Raw genomic sequence first — 23,283 nt, forward strand, 5'->3', positions numbered from 1 at the left:
ACCATGGAAGAGAATTAATGGGAACACTGACACTTAACTAGGGCTCTGCTTCCAGGCGCCACTATAATAATGATGTAGTAAACCTTGTCCTGATAAAAGCAGTTCTGAAAGCAACTGCATTTATTATACCTCCTGTGCTATTTCCAGAGCAGACCTGAAAAGTAGTTTGTTTTGCCTGGAATGAACTACTTCATGAATTTTAATGTACGATGTAATATTAAAAGCTAAACCAGGATTAAAGAAGGGTTTTCTCCCTAAGCTAAAACAGTACTTATGAGAATGTGTCATAAAAGATTTTTGTTTCGATTTTTGCCTAAGAGGGGGAGGGGGGGGAAAGACTTCATAATTTGTGAAAACCTGTTCAGAGTGGTTACTCCATCAACACCTTGTGCTTTGTTTGGGAAAAGTGAATGATTCCAGAACTTCTCATGACTGTAATCAATCTCATGTGATGAGATATCTATCTGGGCAGACTAGTTGGGAAGGATGAAGTTTTTTTCCAAATATTTTTGAAATGACTAATGTGGGGGGAGAAGGAGAATAGTCTTGTGATATTAAACATTGTGGTAAAATATTTTTCACCCTCAAGTGTAAGCATAATTTGGTTACCATTTTAAAATGATTAGCTGATATTTAGCGACATTAAATTGATCTTGATTTTTTTTTTTTTAAGTGGAAGTTGTGGTTAATTTATAAAAGCTTATTCCAAAGGAGATGCTCTTCCCCTTCCCCAACACATCACATTTTCCCCCCCAGAATGAAAATGTTTGTGCCTTGAGTTCAGGTCCAACTCCAGCACAAAAGCTTATCTCAAAAAAGAGCTGAATTTAATGAAACCTTTCTCTTCTGAATAGATTTATAGAATGTCACACTTCAAGAGTAAACTAGAAGGTTGCTATATACATTATGAAATAATTTTTCTAAATGAATATCTTCCAGAAGGTTAATTGGCAGTGTTACTTAGTATTCGACAAACCAGTGGTCCATCTAATCCAGCCATAGTCTACATCTGATGTTTCATGAGAAATTGTTAAGGAGCCAGGGGAACATTTTTTGCACTTGACTCATTATGCAGGTTTGGAGGGGTGAGGGTTGTTGTGGGATAAAATTTCCCTCCAGCCCCAAAGATCGATCATTTTATACCCAGAAGTGTCGTGTTTGCTTTCTCCGAACATTAATTTGGGCTCATACAATATTTTACTTAGCTGTTAGTGGATCAAGTGCTGAATAATAGAGAATAAAGTCCACTGGAGTCAACAGAAGTCTTTCCGTGGACTTCAGTGGGCTTTGGATCAGGCCCATAGTCAGTATTGTGCTGCACCAACATAAAGATAGGCACAGTCTATCTGTTAGCATTAGGGTTTTCAGTAGCTCCTGTCACTGTAGTATTAAGCATTTACCCTTACTAATTCATGTATCCCTCTACATCCTATATTTCCCTCAGATTTTGCTGAGGGTTCTTTTATGGCAGTACGCTGCACTGATTGAGTAGTGTCTGCGGTAATATCCTAAAGCACCAATGCACTATGTAGCCACCTTTAGAGTGGCAGCCAGCCAGCACGCTGCAGAACAGTGGAAATTGTGATCAAGGCCACAGAGGCAAATTGGTCCTCGTACAAAAACCTGTCATGGAAGCGTTAATGACCGTGCAGAGTAGGCAGGACTTCTTTATTTTGTTCCACAACCGCTCCCATGAATTTTTGCATGCCTCAGAAGTATGATGACAACCTTGATAAGATTTGAACTGATGGTCCCAGGGAATCCCAGTATTTCAGTGTAGATGCTTAGACTACAAAGCCGTCCACTTTTAGCTTTCTCGTCTCAAAGTTCAGTCTGATTTTTGCATGAGTTTGACAGCTGCTTACAATAATGCATTTAACATGCTCACAGTTGTAGATAACCTTTCAGTACATTTCAAAATTATAAAGGTTAGAGAGTCCATAGTGCGCACATAACTTTGCTGCATGCTACTCAGAACATACCTATACTCTTTCTGCCCAGTTCGAGTTCAGTGGGAATGTCTCCCAGGGAGAACAAGGTATGGGTTTTCTCATGCTGCAGTATGAGGCATAAATGTTAATGCTACTGCTTATGCTGCCCATTGCCCAGGCATCTCAAGTGTTTTTCTTAGCAGTTATTAGCACAGCCTGATCAGCAGTTGCTTTAAAGTCAATAGGTGAAAATCATCACTGTACGTGAGGTCAGCACAAGCTTGGTGTCTCACTTAGCATCTCAGTCTGTCACCCTGTAGGTGCAAGTTAAATTCTAGTGATAAAAATGTGCACAATATACTGTAAAGGGCTGGGGGGTAGTTGCATTTTTAGCATTTTTTTTTTCAGTTGTGCATCCATACTAATATCAGACACTGTTCATACTGGGAGGCACTCATGCCTCACAGTAGAAGGCAAATACAACCACATTCATGCTTTTCTGTTATGAAGGCTCATGATGTTTAGCAATGGCATCTCTTGTTGCAACTAATGTGTGCATACCTGCACTGCTGCTGAGAAGCCGCATAGGCATATTCTCGGCGCTGATGTGCACTCTTAATTTATGGACCATATTTGAACATACTCAGACTATTCTGGAAGGTGTATAGTATGGATCACCCACAAAATTGGTCCTTTTTTTGTTCAGAGGGCAAGGGGGTTACCTAAATTGCATTCCCCCTCTTACCCCAACCCTTTGACTCATCCTTTTGGGGCTCTGCAGTTTAGAGCTCATGCAAAGTGGGGTTAGAGCTATAGTTATTCATCATGCTATCATCATCTCCCTTCACATCCTTGGGGAATTTAAAGCCCAAGATAATATAGACTCTGGTCCTGACCCTGCAAGTTGATTCATCTGAGCAGACCCCTTGTGGCTACGTTGACCCTCAGTGGGATTTTATGGGGTCTAAAGGTCCACCTTGCCTGCATGTATCACCTGGCAGGTTCAGGGCCTCAGTTGAATGCTCGTGACCCCATTATGCTATGGCTGCCAACGGGGAGAAAAGCATTACCATCATACCTCTTCAGGGAACTAGGCTGTCCTGAGGTAGCGAGGCCAGATTTCCCCCACATTTCTCCAAACATCTGCAGGTGAGAAGTGCCATTGCCTGTTCTGCGGAGGGGTGGTGCACACTGTGCTGTATCCTTGATGGGGTGTGATGTGGTGTGGTGTGAAAAACAGTTTAGGTGTACATAAGTAAAGTACAAATAACTAGCCATTATGGTAGTTAGAGAAGGCCCTCCCTATTCCCATTTCATGGATGAGTAGAGAATTTCAATGTGCAGCGTTGTAAACTGATTTTTCATAGAAGATACAAAAATAAACATAAGAAAAAACATAAAAAGATTAAATCTAAAGTGACAACTGTATTACATTTGTATGATGCAACTGACTGTACTGGTCACCAATCAAGATATATCTGTCTGCATTTTGATTTCATTGGTAATCCTTTTACACTGCAGTTATAATTTTTACTTTAATTGTTTGGGGGTGGGGAAAAGACTCATTTCAGGATTTAAAAGTTTCTGTGAGGCTGTTTCCACCTAACTTGTTTGATGTAATTTATAGTGGTCAGCTGACTGACCATTTTAGTTTGGGTACGTTCACCTGTACCAGTGTGCAGGATTTTCTTAATGCCCATTTTCCTGAACCATGGATAATTCATAATGTTAAAATACTGAAAGGTTGAAAAGAAAGAGAATCATGAAAGGAAATCTGAGTAGGACTGAGTAAAAGCATACAAGGGAGAGAGATACTACTTGAGGAGAAAAGTCACTCATTCATAATGAAAAATGACAATCTCATAAAATATTTTCTAGGTAAAAACAGCTACTGTTGCAACGGAGAGGAATGGAAAACCAGAAAATAATACCATGAACATTAATGCTTCCATATATGATGAGATTCAGCAGGAAATGAAGAGAGCTAAAGTGTCTCAAGCACTATTTGCAAAGGTTGCAGCAACCAAAAGCCAGGTAGGGACTCACCAGTTATCAACAACTTACATTTTATATATGATTTTTACAGTCTTTGTGATTGGTTTTCTATATGAATTAAATTATTTGTTGGGTTAGCAACATGTAGTAGTACAGCTACTTACATTTATTGCCGAGTCCTAAGGTAACTAAAGGATACCTTTTGTTTGCCAGAATTGAAAAAAGAAGACGAAGACGTTGTCCCTAACAGTAAGATAGGTTTGTTGTCTGCCCAAAGGTTAGATCCTGGAGGGCCAAAATTGTCAACTTCTTAAATTCATAGTCACCATGAATGAGTAAATGCTCTATGCGCTATACTGCTGCAGTGTTGATCAGGTGACTAGTTTTGGCAATAACAGGTGTTTTAACTAGAGAGTTTGATGTTTTGATTTTGTGGGGGTGGTTAGTGCAGCTATTGGATCAGCTAGAGAAGTTTCAGAAGTGAGCTTTGAGGAAATAGGAACACAATGGAGCTGTATGGATGTAGATACATTTGTTTTGCTTGTTATGCAAAAATAGCAAAACAATAGGGTGACCATATTTCCCAAAGAGAAAACGGGACACCGAATGTGGCTGGCCCGAGCTGCTTGCCTGAGCCCCTCTCTCTGCATAGGGCTGACCCGCACCACTGACCTGAGCCTGGCCTCCCTTCCCCATCCGGGGCTGGCGTCGCTGCTCCCCTGAGCCCTGCCTGTCCCCCTGCACGGGGCTGGCATCTCCACTTGCGCCCTCCCCCTTATGTTCTTCCACACCCCACCTTTTTTGACAAAAGTGGGCATTTGTCCAGTTTGCTCTTGCCAACTTTTGCGGAAAAAAAGTCGGGATGGCCGGGACAAGGCTTAAAAAAGAGACTGTCCTGACCCAAAATGGGACATATGGTCACCCTAGAGCTTCAGAAGTCCACAAGTCCAAACTAAAAGGCAAATTATTTTATGAAATATTATTTACAAATTTAAAAGAAATAAGGGTAACATATCTAGCCATGTAAATTAATCCTGGATAGACATAAATTATAACCTTCATGAAACACAGTACTTACACACACAAAAATGTGTGTTCAATTTTAACCCTCTGCTATTAGGTGTTTTTATAACAAGCTCTTAAAAATTGAATAAAATATCAAGTTTAGTGCAAGAGAACTGTTACTTTTATGCAACGGAAGGAAGACCAGCGAATAAGATACTCTTGTCAGTATGTTTGTCTCAGACGATTGCTGCATGATGATTCTAAGTAACTTGTCTTAAGAAAGCTCATTAATGTGCTCAAAAGCAAGACTCAAGTGAGAATGTGCTCAAGTCTCAAGTAGAGTTCAGGGCGGTCAGACGTAAAATGGGAAAGAAGAAGACCGTATTAACACCAACACTGGAAAAAACATTGACAGAAGAAATAGAGGCACCACTGGTTGCCAATGTATTTAAGTCTGCTAAATTATTAAGTATTCTCTTAGCTGCCCAAAACTGGTTCTGAGAGAAAGTTGCTGTCTTTCAGTGCCCATTAAGCTGCTGATAAAATGTGATCAGGTTTATGAATGTTTATGTGGACCTTCAGTGTTTTTTCCTTTCAGAATTTTTAAACTTTGACTTTGGAAATATTTGCCTTTTGGACTTGTTCCATTTCATTGTAGAGAATGGATGTTCTTTTCTAAGTTATATGTTGTAAAGAATTACTTCAAGGGATATTTTGGAAATGTTATATCAAAATGATTAAACTCAAGCTGTGGACTGTAAAAAAAAAAATAAATAAATAGATAGATAGATAGATGCCTGCCTACCCTTCAAATCACTGTCAAAGTGATAATTTCTACAATAATATTTCTTTTATTGTGGGATTCTAAACACCAAGTGCTGTTTAAACATTAAATTGAATTGTTTATGTTAGCACTGTACTCAGTATGTCATACATCAGGCCACTATAATCTCCCATGGAATGTAAAATTCTGTCATGAATCATGGCTGGTATATCGGAAATAACTGTAATTTTTTATTGGAAATTACAGGGCTCTTGAAACGTTTCTAATTATGATAGAATGTTACAGCAGCTTCAAACCTGTGTGCTTCTTCAGATGTCTTTATTTACATGTCAAAACTATGTGTTAAAGAGAAATGTCCATTTTGTTCACCTCTCTGCCTTCTTTGGCATTATAAGCAGAATTATGGTGTGATTCTCCTATACAAGTCCGTGTGGTGTGTGTGTGTTTGTTTGTTTTTGTTTTTTTTACCTTTTCACATTTACATGTATTTTTGCTTAAATCTGTATATTCCAAACTACTCAGGAAGGATAGCCCTTCCAATGTTTGCTTTTAAAAATGCACAGATGGCCAGAGGAAATAACAGTAGATACCAAAAAAGTCAGTATTATTTTTATTTGTATTACTTTAAAATTGACTTGTACAAAATATACCAGAGATAGTGGCCCTGACCTTCTTCCCCTTCCACTGTGGAGGTTACTTCCCACCTGTTTCAGACTGCATAAAGTTAATTTAGATATAAAACAGCCTCTCAAGATAATTCCCTTCCAGCGACAGAGTCACAGGCTCTATCTAGCTGGACTGCCAATATGGTAAAACATTGGATCATGGCAATAATATCCAGAGATGCACTGAGGAAGCTTGAAAGGTGGGTCTTCCATAGGTGGTTGACTGTTAGTCATCCTGTTACACATAACTCCATTAAAATGTGTTATCAAGCCTGCAGCTTTTAAGCTTATAGTTGTATTATGAAGCTTGACCACTACGCAAAGGAGAGGGATTTATTGAGACCGAAATCCTCCCTCATCTGTAAGCAAAAAGTGACTGGAGCTCCATTGCTCCAGCATCACCAAGAATATTGGGTTCCATTCTTTTCTTTAGAGCTAGGGCAGGATACCACTTAACCATCACTCTCCAGTGGACTGGATTGGGCAGGAACACTCTTTCCTTCTCCCATCCTTCTTGCAAATTACATATTTGTTCATTTGGGGGATGATAAATGCCCAAAGGTCAGAACTTGTTCTTTTCTCTGACCTCTTGATGCTGTACACAAGCTGGAGTAACTTCACTGTGTAAGATAGGGACGCTCAGTACATGGGGTGAGGATCTCATTTACATGACCTCTCCTTCTCCAAGCAGTTCCACAAAAAGGTAAAGATAAATCTTTAGTGGAGAGACCTTTTGCAACAAGCTAATTTTTCTCCTCATGAGCTTAGGTTGTTGAGTAGCAGGTATCCACAAGGCTGTGGGGCTTGCATGGCCTAGAAGACTGCAGATATATTTCTGCTGAATAGAGCACTGGAGAACAAAGTGCCTATTAAAAGAGAAACTAAGGAAGTCTATATTTAGGCAGGGTTAAAGTAAAAACTGAATATCTAGAGTATTGTATTAGGGAATCTGGAAATATAGGACCATACATGGGCCTGCCAGTTTACAAAACAGATGAAGACTGAATCCCAGTTCAGCAGAATTTACAATACAAACTAAGGCAAGAAAGTAAGGGAGCGGGGGAGAGATTAGAGTGATAATAGTGATATCATTGCTGTTGCTTAGGGGAGTGATATTCATTTCTTAACCGTGATATTTTGGTGGTGATTTTTTTTTTGACTGTCCATAAGCCTCCTGGAAGAAATGGGTCGATCTGGCTTGTAAGATTAAATGATCAGACATTTGGGAGGGAGGTAGAGAGGGTTGTCTGTCTTTTTTCTTATTTTTGAGGTTTTACTTCAATATCTTCTATTTATCTTAGAATTTTCTCTAGCACCCATCAATGCATTATCTAAACAGTGAATATTAGATTAAAAATGTACACTATTTTAAAAAAAAATTCAGTGCATTTATACTGAGGATCTAAATGGTTTAGAATTTTGTAACTGTCATAGCAACTTTCCTGTATTTCTTTGAATTGTAACCAACTGAAAAAAGCATATCATTTCAAAGTCAAAAACTGTTAATTTTTTATATTGTTTGGACTGGCTAAACTTTAAGTAGACTACCCAATAATATCTGATCTAAAAGCAGAGCTTTAGAAAACACTATGCAAATATAAGAAACATTTTGAACACACGATATATGCCTATTTGTGTTCTTTTTGCGAGGTTAACCACGTTGTTTGCTAAAATTTAAACAGACCAGTTCCAAAATAGGTCAGAACAAAACACAAAAGAAACCTCTGCATATATATTTTCACTCTACACAGTACTTTTCCGATTTAATCATTTTGAGATTTTATTAAAATTGTAATAATCTGATTCAAATAATTATGAAAGCACAATTTTAATTTCATTGTTTCAAAAAATGTTGATTTGGGTAATAATCATTAAGGTAACATAGTTCAGTAACTGTTCGTTGGTTACAATGTTTTCATATGGCAGCCAGAGATGAATTTTTTTCTTATGGTGGCAGATGTTGAAATCTAATTTTATTCCACACAGACCCCCTCGAGAACTCTGAGACTTAAGCTGTATGTCCAGCAAAGAGACATTAATAGCCCTCCATGATGTTTGTTGTATTTTGAGGTGTTACATGGGCTTGCCTAAAAAGATGTAACCTGCACATGTTGAAGTCAAATGGGGAGGAAAACAGTCTGGTGAAAATCAGCTCACTTTCAGAGGGGGTTTTTGCATTCAGGAAACACACTATGAAAACCTGAGTAACATGAGTACTTTATTTTGAGTATTGCTTTCAGTTACTGTAAATGCCTAATATATCATAATTTAATGCTGTTAGTCTGCCTAGTTCTTCCTAAATCTGATGCCTTACTACTGGAAGAACTAAATATAAAGGGGGAGATAATGTTTTGTGGGCTCAATCCTGCAGGGTTCTGGGCATTCCTTTTGAGAAGCTCCCACTGAATAATAATACCTTGCTCTTGAAATTGGTGGGAGTTGAGCTCTAATTTCAGAGATTTAATTTTGGAATGGAAGTAAGAGTACTGTATGTACTTCTGAAAATCAGATATAGTCAGATATCATTTTGACCAATTTCTTTTGCAGTATGTTATACTGTGTTGCCTAATTTCCTGTCCATCTATGTTTGTCATTCCAGTTGGTTAGGCAGTTAGCCCCTTTGAAATTGATCGGTTTGCATGCATAAGCGTTGAGGTGAATCAGTGGTTAAGGACACACTATAAATTCTATTCTTGCCTGCTAATGTTATTATTTTGTGCTGTGGCATTTCTTCAGAAGTGTCCAACTTCTTCCGTTTGACAACTCAGAGCTCCCTCAGTTTTTAACCTATGCATAACAAAGAACATGGTATAGGGTAAAAATAGAAATAGACACTGAATTTTAGGTTTTGTCACATGGATTTGGAAAGAGTTAATTTGGGAAGGGAATGCTAAACAATGGCACTAAAATTGCTTTTGGCATGGAAATACCATGCTTTTCCTGACACAAATATTTTCAGAATAGGCCATTAGAGTTCAGGTATATATAAAACCTTGCTTTTACTGGAAATTTTAATGTTGTTGTAAACCTAGTGATTTATAGTGAAACATTGATGTTTGTTATCTCACTTTTATCTTTTTAACCAGCAGTTTTATAAATGCTATATGTTTGATCTGTTCTTTTCCCCACACAAATACTTTCTAATAGGAAGGTAACCTTTTATTATCCGGAGACATCCCTGTTATAGTATGGGAGCAAGGGGAGGAGGGGGCTCTTTGAGTATATATTAAAAGACACCATCCCTTCACCATTCACATTCTGCCCAGCTAAACCTTGGTCTCTGATTTGGGCAGACAATGAGTCTCCAGAGTGGGATTTGATCTTTTAATTATCCTATCCCATCTATCTGGAATTTATTCTCTTCTTTGTCTCCTTCAGAGTGACTGCCATTTCCTGTTTTTAAATCTTGGCTTAAGAACTTTTTTTCTTAAGCTTACAATGTATTCTCGATGATGTGTGTAGGGATACTGCATATAAAAGACACTAGATAAAAATAAAATGTACTGTTACATCTTTCTTCATTTCAAGTTTCCATTCAAATCTTTGCTTCTAAACACCTCTATAACATGTCTCCTTTTTTGGACTGCCCCAGTGTGGTTTCTCTGACAGTTGTAGTCTTTCCATGAGCTGCAAGAGTCAGGACAGGATCAGGTGTCAACAGGAATGGAGGGGGAAAAGTGCAAACTGGGAAAGAGTGATTGGCTTCTGTCTGGGATGAAGAATTGCTCCATAACACCGTGTGTCATTCAGTGAAACTGTGAAACTTGGCAGATAATGTCAATTTGTTTTTCACAAAATATCACATTGCAAGTCGTAGGGTTCTTTCTAAACGGAGTCATGGAGAGTGAAATTTCTATGTTTGACAGCAGAAGCAAAAGATAGTACTAAACGTCCCCAGGACTTTACCTCTGCCCATATTCTCTAACTTTCACTACCTTTCCTCTTAGAAGTAAGAGTAAGCACTTCATGAAATGACTGGTCTTTAAAAAAAACATTCTGGAGAGACTGCAGGCAATAGCAAAATGGGGCAATAACTTGACTATCTTTTAAACTGGGTTTTTGGTTCTGTTCCTGGCTGTAGCACAGGATGTTTTTGTGACCTTGGGCAAGTCATTTGATGATTCAGTGCTTCGATTCCCATCTGTAAAATGGGGATAATAGTCCTCGCATCACAGGGATAAACTCCTTAATGTTTGAGGCGCTCTGATACTGCGGTGCTGGTTGCCCTAGAAAAGCTTTATAAATAAAATGAACCAAACAACACTGATTTTTTTCATGTCAAAGAAAATGTATAATGTGAGAATGGAAAGCATTTCAATATGATGTACAAGGACTAGATTAACCACCCCATAGCTCTTTAGGACCACTCAATACCTTCAACAAATAAAGAAGATGAAAAGACTCTGTCCAGTGTGGATGAGGCAATAAGCATTTTAAATAGTGTTATAAAATAGCTATCCCACCGCATATCCAAATACATTAGCCTGAACCAATTTTAAGTATCTACACCCATTTCAGAAAACATTATGTACAAGATTTAAGAAGAGCTTCTCTAGAGGAATGGGTTGCACACCTGTCATACATTATTCCTGAGTTAATCTTTAACACCTTCATAGCCAGGTCCTGCAAGAGATCCACAGAGATCTGTGGGAGTTGAGGGCATGCCACACCTGACAGGATAAAACCCTCCATTAGCCTTTTTCAGACTGGCATGAAAATAACAGCAGCAAAGCACAATGGCTAGTTGAATGACTCTGTACTGGGGGGAGGGAATCCTTGTCTGAAAATTAGAATTTAGGTCTGTGGATGTATACAGAGAAATTGTCATGTGTGGACAACATTTTGCAGGATCTAAAGTCCTATCCAAAAATTGAGCAGTGTTTCCTGACACTGAAATGTTCATCATAATTATTGCAATTGAAAAAAACAAAGTATCAGATGAAATATAGTTTAGCATAGTCCATAATTTTACTGTTCTCATTTTTAGTAATTGATTTTATTTGACTACAGACAATCAGGTCAATTGACAGTATTTTAACCATCTCAGTAGGGTTTCATGATAAAGGAAAAAAGTCTTAATTATTATGACTTCACAGTTTTGGAATCTTTATGTATAATATTTGTGTAATTCCTTTTTTAGAAGCATGTTTTAGACATGCATTGTGTACACGCTGTTCCACAACCCATCAGGCTTCACTGTTGCCTCACTACCTCTGATTCAGTAAATCAGATCATAGGCAGCATGCTGTCATATAATAAGGTGTCTGATCCTTATTACCAGTTTGTTGATGCACAGACTCCTTCAAATTGACCATTGCAACACATGGTTTCCCCTGAAACTAGCTGTGATAATTAGCGTGGCTCTAATGAGACAGAATGTCACTGATCTTGTGCTGAACTGTCGAGTATCGACGCTACGGATGGGAACTGTCAAAGCCTGCCATCTGTGACAGAGCTTGGCATATTCCATTTGCAAGATAGAGCATGCTCAATAGAGTGTTTTTAAACAAATGGTCCATTTCTTGTTCAGGGCTCTATGTTCTGTTAAAATGGAAGACCTATTTTTTTAAAACTTTTTTTGCTATGCTAAGCCTATTATGAACTCAAAATATTACCAATTTTGAAACCAATGTAATCTATTTTTTATCAAGCTCTGTTTATATTTGTTTTTCGTGGTTCCCCTCCAATTATTGAACCTAGTCATTTTAAAACGATCAGTGAAGATGCCTTTTATCCAGTTTTAAATAGTGAAGGTGTTCGTGGAAATTAGCCTGTACGAAGCAGGAGCATGTGCAAGTTGTATGGAAGAATTGAAAGGGTCAAGACAGTAGGATTTCTAGACTCCAGAGATCAGTACAGCATTTTGCAGGACTGAAAGTCCAGCACTGCTTATCATTCTAAAATATGCTTTGTTGCTTTTTATTTCCTCCTCCTTTGGCAGACCACACAGGGCTTGTTCTGAAGAACATTTTCACTAATCTGATCAGGCAGCCAAATACGCCGGGAAAACTGCTTTAATGATCCCACTAATTACCTCAAGTCAATATGAACTGTATTATTAGACTGAGGGAAAATATTCCATTAGGTCTCCCCCTTGGGAGTTTCTCCGCTTTGTGATGTCACTGAAGCCTTCGCCCTCTCGCTTGTAATTAATTTTATTTACACACGCAGGCACGCACAAGGTCACACCTGCACAACCGGAGCTGGCCAGGGAGCTAGTGGCACTCAGGCTTAATCAGATCTGTCATAATTACCATTCTGCATGTTTCTGACACACGCTGTGAAATATTTCAATTTAACTGCCGCTACCAGCACAACCAGATGTAGTGTGAGTGTGGCTGCATTGGAAATATTATTCCTCAGGATAAACTCTCTCCTCCTCCTTTTTCCTCCCACCCTTCTCCCTTTTACAGCTAATGTGGCACAGAAGCTGATGTATCCTGTAAATCTTGAATGCAGCGCTAGATTGATAACAGCAGATTAGACAGTTTAACCACAAACAGCTTGTTCATTTTTTACAAATGAAAACCACATGTGGTGTAACTAAAATTTCAGGCTTTTTTGTTGTTGTTTGTTGTTTCCTTCCCTCTCCCTTTTTTTTTTTAAGGTGTGGTTTTCACTGTAAAGAAGGTGAAATCAAAGTCTGTATAGGAAAACAGAGACATTGTCTAATTGTGCAAGATTGTTTTACTGAAGGTCATTTGCTCAGGACTTTTATTGGAAATCCTCCTTGCTTACACAAAGAAATGAAACAAGAATATGCTTTCACTGATTTTCATCTCGTTCTTTCTTACTTTTTTATCTCTGCTCCCTTTTTTTTTAAAAAAAGGTACTAACGTGCTGTTTTAAAAATGATGTGCTAGGAAATTTCTAGTTTTGATTTTGAGGTGGACTAAAAATAGAGCTGGTCAGAAAACACAATTTTGATAAAAATAAAATTCTAATTTTTATCCCAAAATGCAAAAAATTAAAATGTTGTTCATTGGCAACTGGGAACTTAATTTTTTTTGGCCAAAAACTGCCCAAAGGGGAAAAAATCAAGTATCAAATGGAAAAAACCTCAAATATTTTCAAGGAAATAAAAAACTACCTGCAGAATTTTTTTTGTCAATAACCCAATTTTCCAGTCAATTTTTTGACTTAAAGTTTTCATGATGGTTAGATTAGTTTTAAACTGTCTACTTATAACTAGATCACTTTGTTGGCATTTTTTTTTCCATTTAGGGTTCCTGTTATGTAATTTTGAGAAGTTTTTATTTATAAGGGTTGAAACAATTCTTATAACAAGAAAAATTATGTAATGGACAGGAGTGGAATTGAGTAGGCTCGTTGGGTAGTTGTGACTGGTAGATGTATGGGCATGCTCTCCTAAGGTGAGTGGTATTATACATAATACCACTTGCATGAAGTCTGTTCTCATTTAGACACTGCTTCTATGGTAGGTGAACATTTGTCATGAATTAAAGGTTCATTTATCCTATATCCTTTGTCAGTCATTTAGTGGTGGAGTGGTTATTTTGGTAGTGTGGGAACTGTGGTACAAATAGTAAAATATTCAAAATGAGCTAAATTGGTAGGTGGAGGAGGAGAACTTCTTGGAGGCACAATGAGCCAGAATCTTAGGGCCAGCCAAGGTGCACATAACACAGGGCACTGCATGCATGGCAAGTCCTTCTGTGCTGAGGTAGAACAGCTGGAGGACTGCTCTAATGTATATAGGCTGTTCATGGCAGCAGGAGGGCTGAAACTATAGCTAGGAATCAGTGGGTGTCTCAGCGATGTCCCCTTTCTTCAGCCATGCTCCCCATCTTGATAGCAAGAAAGGACAGTGACAAAGGAGCCTGTATGCTGGCTCTATGTCACTGAAAGATCTCTTAGCTGTGGAATGATCCTCATAGGGCTGGATCTACCATCTCTATGACTAGAATACCCCAAGGAGGGTTGTGTAGAATGGCTGCACTAATGAAGAATCTGACCCAGTGGATCCATCAGAAGAGCCCCAGCAAAGAACTATTGGAGGTTCTGGCCATATATCTAATTCAGAATTCAATTGGTGGCGGCGTAAAGGGGAGGGTAAGGAAGGATTCAGCTGAGAAGAGATAACCAGGAAAGAAACTGAATTGTTTAAGGTTTCTACAGAAGGTCCAGAGATCCTCCTCTCATTCTCAGAAAATATATGAAAAATTAATGCAATCTGGAAGTCTGTTAATGCCAAAAAATGAGGGTGACACCCTTTCCCCCTCCTTTTTCAGTTGCTTTATTTTTAATTTTTTCCTATTTAGGTAAAGTGTTTTGGCTCCTACACTTCCAGATGCATAAATCAGCTCTTCCCGAGGCAGCACCTGCTGTCTGACAAGAGGTGCTGTTTCTGGCAGGATAGATTTTCTTAATCTCTCCCTCTTTTTCTGCATCCTCACCTTCTGTTTTGTTTCCCTGTTGTCATCCTTGACTAATTCCCCTGGTTATGTCTGTCCTTTTATCCCTCCCTTACCCCTTCACATTACTATGTCCCCTGTTTCTCTTCCACACACATCCTTACCACAAACTCTTTCCATCTCTCTCTCTGCTCCCCTGTTGCCACCTCTATGCACGAGCCTGCCTGTAAAATAGTCACCCCAACCGAGGTGCATACACCACTCCTTTTGTACAAGCACCCTCTGTTCTAGCTGGCACTCACACAATCTTCCCCCATTTCAGCAGGGTAGAAGCTCTCCTCCTAAAATGCCTCTGACTGGCACTCTGCTTACTATTCTGCTAGACACACTTGCATAGGGCAGTAGAGAGAGAACAGCCCTAGTCAGAGGCACTGCTGATTTTATAATCTGATAGGTTGGTGCTGCATCCATATCAGAGGTGAGAAGCAAGACGGAGCAGTCTCCCACTTCACTTCAGAAAGAGTATCTGTGTTCTGGATCACTCCGTTTCGTTACCTCCCTTTTCACCATGCATCAGTGATTTTTGGCCTTCATGTAGTAGACGTGAAAAAAAAGAGGTTAATAAGCAGACAGTATATTATTGTAACAGGAAGAGGTAAAAAACAGAAAAAGCCTTCGTGAGCTAGTATTAATGGTACACTGAGGTCAGATGCAAATATAATTAAAGATTCTGCAAAGAAGTTAAGGCGTTAGTGATCCTAATCAATAATGCCTGGAAATGGGCTAGACTAAGTACTAGATTAACTGAGCGTTTGTCCAACTCTTGTTGTTTTCTATACCGTTTGAGGGGAAAATAGTGATCGGGGAGAATTTTATTTCTGAGACTGAGAAATTTGATTGTACAAGTATATTAATACAAAGAAGGAATTTCTGTGAAAGTGATAATGTTTGCTGGGCCTTTATATGGCATTTTGAGAAGCAATTTAATAGAGGATTGACAGATCCAAATTAAAGCGAACAGAGGTTGGAGAGTATAGATCTGTATTTCCTGTCCTTTATAAGCTGTATAGCTAAAAATTGTTAGCACTGAAAAGAATATTGTAGGATTCTTAGCCCTAATGAAAGGGGACAAAATTTTGTTGATCTGAATTCAATTGAATTAAATTAAATAGATTTTCATATTGCATATTTTTGCTATCCTCCAAATTTAACTTGCCCATATTTCAGAATTTGAATATAGCATATCCAAACTATTCCAATGGATAGACTAACACAAGTGACACAGCAGGTGTAGGGGGAATCCCAGTTCACAAATATTTATCCAAATTGATATTCAGTGATCAACTCATCTTTATTCTGTATAGTATAATGTTCTGTCACTTCTCAGGTTACACCAGGGTGGTATTTGAGAGGCAAATTAAAAATCGATGAGACCTTAAATGGTCCTCAGTAGAATTCTCTAAAGCTTTAGGCTCCAATTCAGCAAGGTATTTAAACATCAGAAACTTCAGTGTCCTTATTCACATGCTTAGAGTTAGGCACATGCTTGAGTACCTTACTGAATCAGGATATTAATGTCTCTGGTAAGTAATGGGGAATGTTGTAGATACAGGAACTTCCTCCAACTACATTAAACACAAAAACAAACAGGCTGTGAAAGGCTCAAGTGTAACTTCATTTTTGGTTCACCTTTAATTAATGATTTGCTACCCTGATTTAATATGAGGAAAGAGTTGGCCTAAGAAAAGAGATTCACTTTGTTCAGCTTCAGGTGACACCTAGCTGCTCCTGATTTTAAGATTTATTACCAGACATCACTGGAACTATTCGCTTTTGCATGAAACTCAAAATAAATGCCATTGGGTGGAAATAAATATAAGGAACGAAACTTACCTGGCTTAGTACCGCCGGACAAGTGACTCAGTGGAGGAAATCTTAGAGGAAGATGCATTTGTGAAGACATCCAGAAGTGATAGTGTGAGCTGGTAGGCAGTTTCATTAGCTAGGGAAGGGAAATAAAGATCCAAGCATTAGTCTTTTTAAGGGCCTTTCCTCCAGGCTTTTATTAGAGTTCACCAAACAGAAGCAAAGTACTTGAAAACATTGGGAGACAGTTCCCGTAGGCTTTCCCTGCCTTGGCCAGTCAGGAGGAAGGAGAACAGACCCTTCCCCTTATTTTACTTTTGACCCAGCTTCCCACTCTCCCAGGCACCATGTGATAAGCAGAGGCCTTTTCCTTATCATATGTGGGATATATGTTCTCATCACTGTCGCCTTCTCATCTGTTTGGAGCTTCACCATCTCCTAAGATCTTCATTTTAAAGAGGTTCTAAGGGGCCTTGAGACAGCTGGCATTGCTAAGTTCTCTGACCTTGGCTGTAGTAAAATGTCTATATCAGCAGAACCTGGAGGAGAAGTTGGAGAAACGTTTTCTTTCTTACAACTTTTACCCTCATCATCTTAACTGAGATGTTGTCATATTTTAATAGCATGAGGTGCCATTTATTCAGAAACTGAAAACCACTGAATATACCCTGTTCCAAAAGGGAATATAGAAGGAATTTGTTCAGGAATATTTAAATGTCTAATTTAAATATGCATATATGGAGCTGTTAAAAAATTGAGACTTGGGTCAAGAATATGGCAAGTGGTGAATGGAAATATGTTTTGGGATATGCTCTTTTTGTGGGGTGATGTAACTTACTGGAAAATTATCCCAGTCAAACTGAAAGTTGTAGTTTAAAATGTTTTTGAAAATTGTAGGGATCTGGACTCATTCTTCAATTGGTAGTTCATTTTTCTATGAGGAAAGAATGAATTTCTAGAAAGAAGGATTATGAACCTTTTTTCGTTTTAGGGCTTTTTGTGCGTTTTTTTTTTTTTTAAGAAGAACATGTGAGTTATTTTTTGAAAGTGGCTCTTCTGTCCCCAAGGTCTGTTTACCAAAGGCCTTTCCAAAGAAGCAAATGTTCAACCTCTATAAGTAACTTAATAATAAACATTTGCTGTTCGCTTTTAAGTTGTTAGTGGTAAAAAGGTTTGAAAAAATCGCCAGACCTCTTCTGTTTAAAGACTCCTGGTTAACTCAACTGTAGGTCTAGCAGCCAAAGAAAAATTCTTGGCACATTTGAAAAATAAATATAGGGGCCACTAAGCATATTGGTAGTTTTTTTTTCAGTTCTATGGAGGGAAGCCGTGCTATTGCCATGAAATCAGGCCCTTTTACATGCAACTTCTCTTCAGTATATCATAGAATCATAGAATATCAGGGTTGGAAGGGACCCCTGAAGGTCATCTAGTCCAACCCCCTGCTCGAAGCAGGACCAATTCCCAGTTAAATCATCCCAGCCAGGGCTTTGTCAAGCCTGACCTTAAAAACCTCTAAGGAAGGAGATTCTACCACCTCCCTAGGTAACGCATTCCAGTGTTTCACCACCCTCTTAGTGAAAAAGTTTTTCCTAATATCCAATCTAAACCTCCCCCACTGCAACTTGAGACCATTACTCCTCGTTCTGTCATCTGCTATCATTGAGAACAGTCTAGAGCCATCCTCTTTGGAACCCCCTTTCAGGTAGTTGAAAGCAGCTATCAAATCCCCCCTCATTCTTCTCTTCTGCAGGCTAAACAATCCCAGCTCCCTCAGCCTCTCCTCATAAGTCATGTGTTCTAGACCCCTAATCATTTTTGTTGCCCTTCGCTGGACTCTCTCCAATTTATCCACATCCTTCTTGTAGTGCGGGGCCCAAAACTGGACACAGTACTCCAGATGAGGCCTCACCAATGTCGAATAGAGGGGAACGATCACGTCCCTCGATCTGCTCGCTATGCCCCTACTTATACATCCCAAAATGCCATTGGCCTTCTTGGCAACAAGGGCACACTGCTGACTCATATCCAGCTTCTCGTCCACTGTCACCCCTAGGTCCTTTTCCGCAGAACTGCTGCCTAGCCATTCGGTCCCTAGTCTGTAGCGGTGCATTGGATTCTTCCATCCTAAGTGCAGGACCCTGCACTTATCCTTATTGAACCTCATCAGATTTCTTTTGGCCCAATCCTCCAATTTGTCTAGGTCCTTCTGTATCCTATCCCTGCCCTCCAGCGTATCTACCACTCCTCCCAGTTTAGTATCATCCGCAAATTTGCTGAGAGTGCAATCCACACCATCCTCCAGATCATTTATGAAGATATTGAACAAAACCGGCCCCAGGACCGACCCTTGGGGCACTCCACTTGATACCGGCTGCCAACTAGACATGGAGCCATTGATCACTACCTGTTGAGCCCAACAATCTAGCCAGCTTTCTACCCACCTTATAGTGCATTCATCCAGCCCATTCTTCCTTAACTTGCTGACAAGAATACTGTGGGAGACCGTGTCAAAAGCTTTGCTAAAGTCAAGAAACAATACATCCACTGCTTTCCCTTCATCCACAGAACCAGTAATCTCATCATAAAAGGCGATTAGATTAGTCAGGCATGACCTTCCCTTGGTGAATCCATGCTGGCTGTTCCTGATCACTTTCCTCTCATGCAAGTGCATCAGGATTGATTCTTTGAGGACCTGCTCCAGGATTTTTCCAGGGACTGAGGTGAGGCTGACTGGCCTGTAGTTCCCAGGATCATCCTCCTTCCCTTTTTTAAAGATTGGCACTACATTAGCCTTTTTCCAGTCATCCGGGACTTCCCTCGTTCGCCACGAGTTTTCAAAGATAATGGCCAATGGCTCTGCAATCACAGCCGCCAATTCCTTCAGCACTATATGTAAGGGATGTGGGGTTGTATTTTCCAGTCACCCTTCTGTGAAACCCAGTGACCCATTTTATAGCCCTACAGTGTAAAGGGTAATGCACCAGACTAAGGCTGACTTTATTAACAAATTGGCAGTTGTTTTTTGTTGTTTTGATTTTTAAACACCTTTTTGTCTCGTGTAGTTGGTGCTTACAGTGCCGTTTGTATTGTATGTGTGGAAGAAAGAATGATGGAAAAGAAAGAAGAATAAAGCATCACCTACCTTTTTTTTTTTTTTTTTTACAATCCATTATTATTTTTCCTTTTTTTCTTTGTCTTTTTACATATGAATATAGTTGCATTTTATATAAGGTTTGCAAAAGAATGCTTATTATATTTTTGATTAGGGCTTGTGCCTATCATTGCTATTTGTAATGAAGTGAAGAAAAATATAGTTGGAAAAGAAAAGTGGAGGAGGCTGAGAGATAGGGAACTAAGTTTGGGGGCAGCTCTTAATTTAGATTACTTTTATAGCTGAGTACAAAACGAGTTGAATAATTACATTTTTAGTTAGGCACAGAATTTTTTCTCCCATAAGTGCATGTGTATATGGAGGGTACATATCTGATACAGTTTTAGGCCTTGATCCTGCTCTATGAGGCTGGGTCCTTGCCCCCGGTATCGCTCACCCTGATTTCATCGTGGATCCAAGTAAGCCCAGGGGTCTGCCTGCACAAAGTAGCTTGCAGGATCGGGACAATAGCCAGCTAGCTAATTATATGCAGTTTCTTTCTTTTCTTTCTCACCTGCTGGCTATAAATGAATTTTCTACTTTAACATTCCATTTCCTTATTTTGTTAAAAATTATATATTTTTATTTAAAAAAAAATACAAATATGAATTGAAGTTGGTGGCATTTTTGTAAGTTTCTGGTGGACAGGTGTTAAAGATGCACACATGGGATTGGAGGGGAAATTTTTATTTTGAAGTATGCCAGGAAAAAGTGTACACAAAATACCATTATGTACCACTATTAGCTGGGTTTTTTCACATCAAAGGGAGGGTGCTGTAACAGATTAGAACTGCAAGATGATGTGACTGGTTAATAGATTTAAATATGATACCTCGAGAAACAGGAACATCAATTTCTTCATCCTTCTCTAGCTGAAAAAAATGAATCCCTTATCTTTGAAGTTTACCTCTCTTCCGACAAGCCCTATAAGTTCTTCTATACTAATTCCCATCTGTTGTACTGACAGCTACATATTGATTTATTTATTTATTTAATCACAGCTGATCACATCCAGGCTCACCCTTTTTGCTGATCCTCTGGCAACAAAAGCCAATATAATAAATAAAGAAACCAACCTTTTTGACAGAACTATCAGGAGTGATCATTTTAAAAAAAATCCTAAAACATGAAAACTTTGGGTTGGTGCAACTGAAGAGTTAATAATGAATAAGTAACCAATCTGTGTTCTAGTGATTCCGTTAAACTGTAAAATAAGTGCATAGATGCCATTAACGCTTCCATATGATCAGTTTCAAATTTCCTGATTTAGGGTTGGGGAAATCCCAGTAGCTGATGCAATGGAATCAGTCAGCTTATGTAACAAAGAAACAGCGGTAGTCCTCTTTTGGATTGGAGAAAGTCTAAAGAGCAGAGAAGAAACCCTCAGGTTGTCTCTCTTAAAATTGTATTTGTAAGATGGTCTTGTGGTGACACCTCTCATCCCTGCTATATTGAAGGCCTACCCTCAAGAGGAAGCGTGAAGTTCTTGTTCAGCTAGATTGATAGAGGTCATATAATATACTGAAGAGCAATCTCTATTTACTGAATGACAGAACAGCAGTCAGAAATGAATAAATTGTGAATTTTGCAGACACACACAAACTAATTTCATAAACTTTGAAAAGACAATAATAAACTCATTAAAAAGGCTCTGACTGGCAAAAACACGCTAGTGCAGTATTAGGAAACTTTGGTCATGAAAGCTGTTTGCCTATTTCCATTTTCCAAAAAATCAAGTAGCCCATTGCCCTTCATGTAATAGACCTTAGTTTCTCTAGAAAGCATTTTATGCCTATTCATCTATTCTTATAAGAGCTTAAAAAAAAAATCTAATTCAAATTCACACAGAACTTTGACAGCCTTTACAATGCATCCCCCTGTAAAGGGGACCAGGACAATATTATATGCTCCCTAAGAGAATTCTCATCTCCTGTCCACACATACTATTAAAAGTGGCCCAGAAGTATAGTATACTAGGGAGGATGTGGCTGTAGTGGGTTCATAAGGCAAACAAACGGACAGTCAACAAGATCATATATATGCTTTTTTACGTTAAACAAACTTTGTAAATCATGCTGAACAGCAGGTGAAATGTATTTGTTTCCACAAAGGCCTAAAACATGAGGTATGACCTGTCATTTTCTTAACAGGCTGGCATTGCAAAAAAAAAAAAAAATTTATTTATTTGGGTACAGTTCCAGTTGGAAAATTCAGTGCTGGAACAAATGCTGCAAATGTATGTAGATACAGGAAAGAAGGGAGTGACTGTACAGGCAGAGTAATATATAGTATGAGAGAATAGATGACTAAAATATAGCAGTTCAAATTTGGATAACTCATATACTGAAGATCCTAGAAACTTCAAACTTAGTTTGTTTTTTTTAGATCTCATTGAGACATTTAAACAAAAAGCCAAGTTGTAAGAGAACTTGTTTTAATCAGTTCTTTTAAATTATGGACCCTTTGTTACTGGTTATGTACTTGTGCAGCCACATTTCCCTGTTTTCATACAGAGCATTTCTGGATCCTGACCACACTCTCCAACTGAGGTACTTCGGTTACATTATGCTTCCTTAAGTGCTATACTAGTTTTAGGCTTGTCCATGAGTTTCCAGGACTTGGTCCCACCCCTTCCGCCCTCACAGCAGATTTTTCTGCCTCTTGCACCTTGACTATCTTCTAAAGCTTAATGGGGGTCACAGCAAGCAAAATCACTTTTGCTACGCTTTTTCTCTGGGAGCCAAAGTTTCAGGGGCTTTATTTCTCAAACAGGGACTACTTGCCAGGCTCCTCTCCTAGTTCCCCAATTATCAGAGCAGGCCAAATACAGCAAACCAAAGTCAAGATGTGCTGTGTCTATGAGGAGACCTTCTAAGGAGACACAGGAGGGGAGCTCAGTCATGATGGCTTCCAGCTCATGGACTTTCACTTTGCCGAGGGAAGAGGTTTGCCGTGCTTACAGCTTATTGTGACTTCTCTATCCCTCGACACTAGCTAGTACTCCTCCAGAGAGACCTCCACAAGGGAAGGTCTATTTTCCTCTGCTCTCAAGACTGCAAATATTAACATCTTCACCAAGTAGGAGTCTCCAAGGCTAGTCCAAAAGTCCACCTTTCCTTTAGTACAATTCACCTCTATAGATAAAAATCCCTGTGTGCTATCCCAGTTTCTTGAATTTCATCTACATTTCCTCTCAATTTAGTTTGGAGAGTAAAAAGCACACAGATGGACCCCTGTCTGCCCCCAGCTCCAGGTCTAAGCCCCCTAAAGTGCAAGAAAAATGACCTCTCCTCTGATGGGGACACCTACCGTCCCCCAAAGGGCAAAAGTAAAAATCCCTGCAAATTCTCCTTTCACAAGCTCTAGCTCAGTCCTTTGAAGAAGAGAAACTATCAGCTTTGGATAACAATAACCCTTTCTGAGAACCCTCAAAAACGTGTCTGAAACTAGAGAGAAAAGGTGATGGCCAGAAACAAGATGCATCTGTAAAAGGATGAGCAGGATAAAT

The 23,283-nt window shown here is 39.0% G+C and overlaps 1 protein-coding gene across 6 annotated transcripts in view; it reads left to right on the plus strand.

Annotated features, from left to right (window-relative positions):
• The window catches only part of SATB1 (SATB homeobox 1), a 109,089-nt gene that overhangs the window by 72,575 nt on the left and 13,231 nt on the right, over positions 1-23,283 (plus strand). For all 6 annotated transcript variants that reach the window (XM_077811287.1, XM_077811286.1, XM_077811291.1 and 3 more), the window contains exon 9: positions 3,810-3,965. In XM_077811287.1, coding sequence (XP_077667413.1) covers positions 3,810-3,965 — 156 coding nt within the window. The remainder of the gene's footprint in view (positions 1-3,809; positions 3,966-23,283) is intronic.

The sequence above is a fragment of the Eretmochelys imbricata genome, chromosome 2 (genome assembly GCF_965152235.1).
Source record: "Eretmochelys imbricata isolate rEreImb1 chromosome 2, rEreImb1.hap1, whole genome shotgun sequence".
Classification (NCBI taxonomy): domain Eukaryota; kingdom Metazoa; phylum Chordata; order Testudines; family Cheloniidae; genus Eretmochelys; species Eretmochelys imbricata.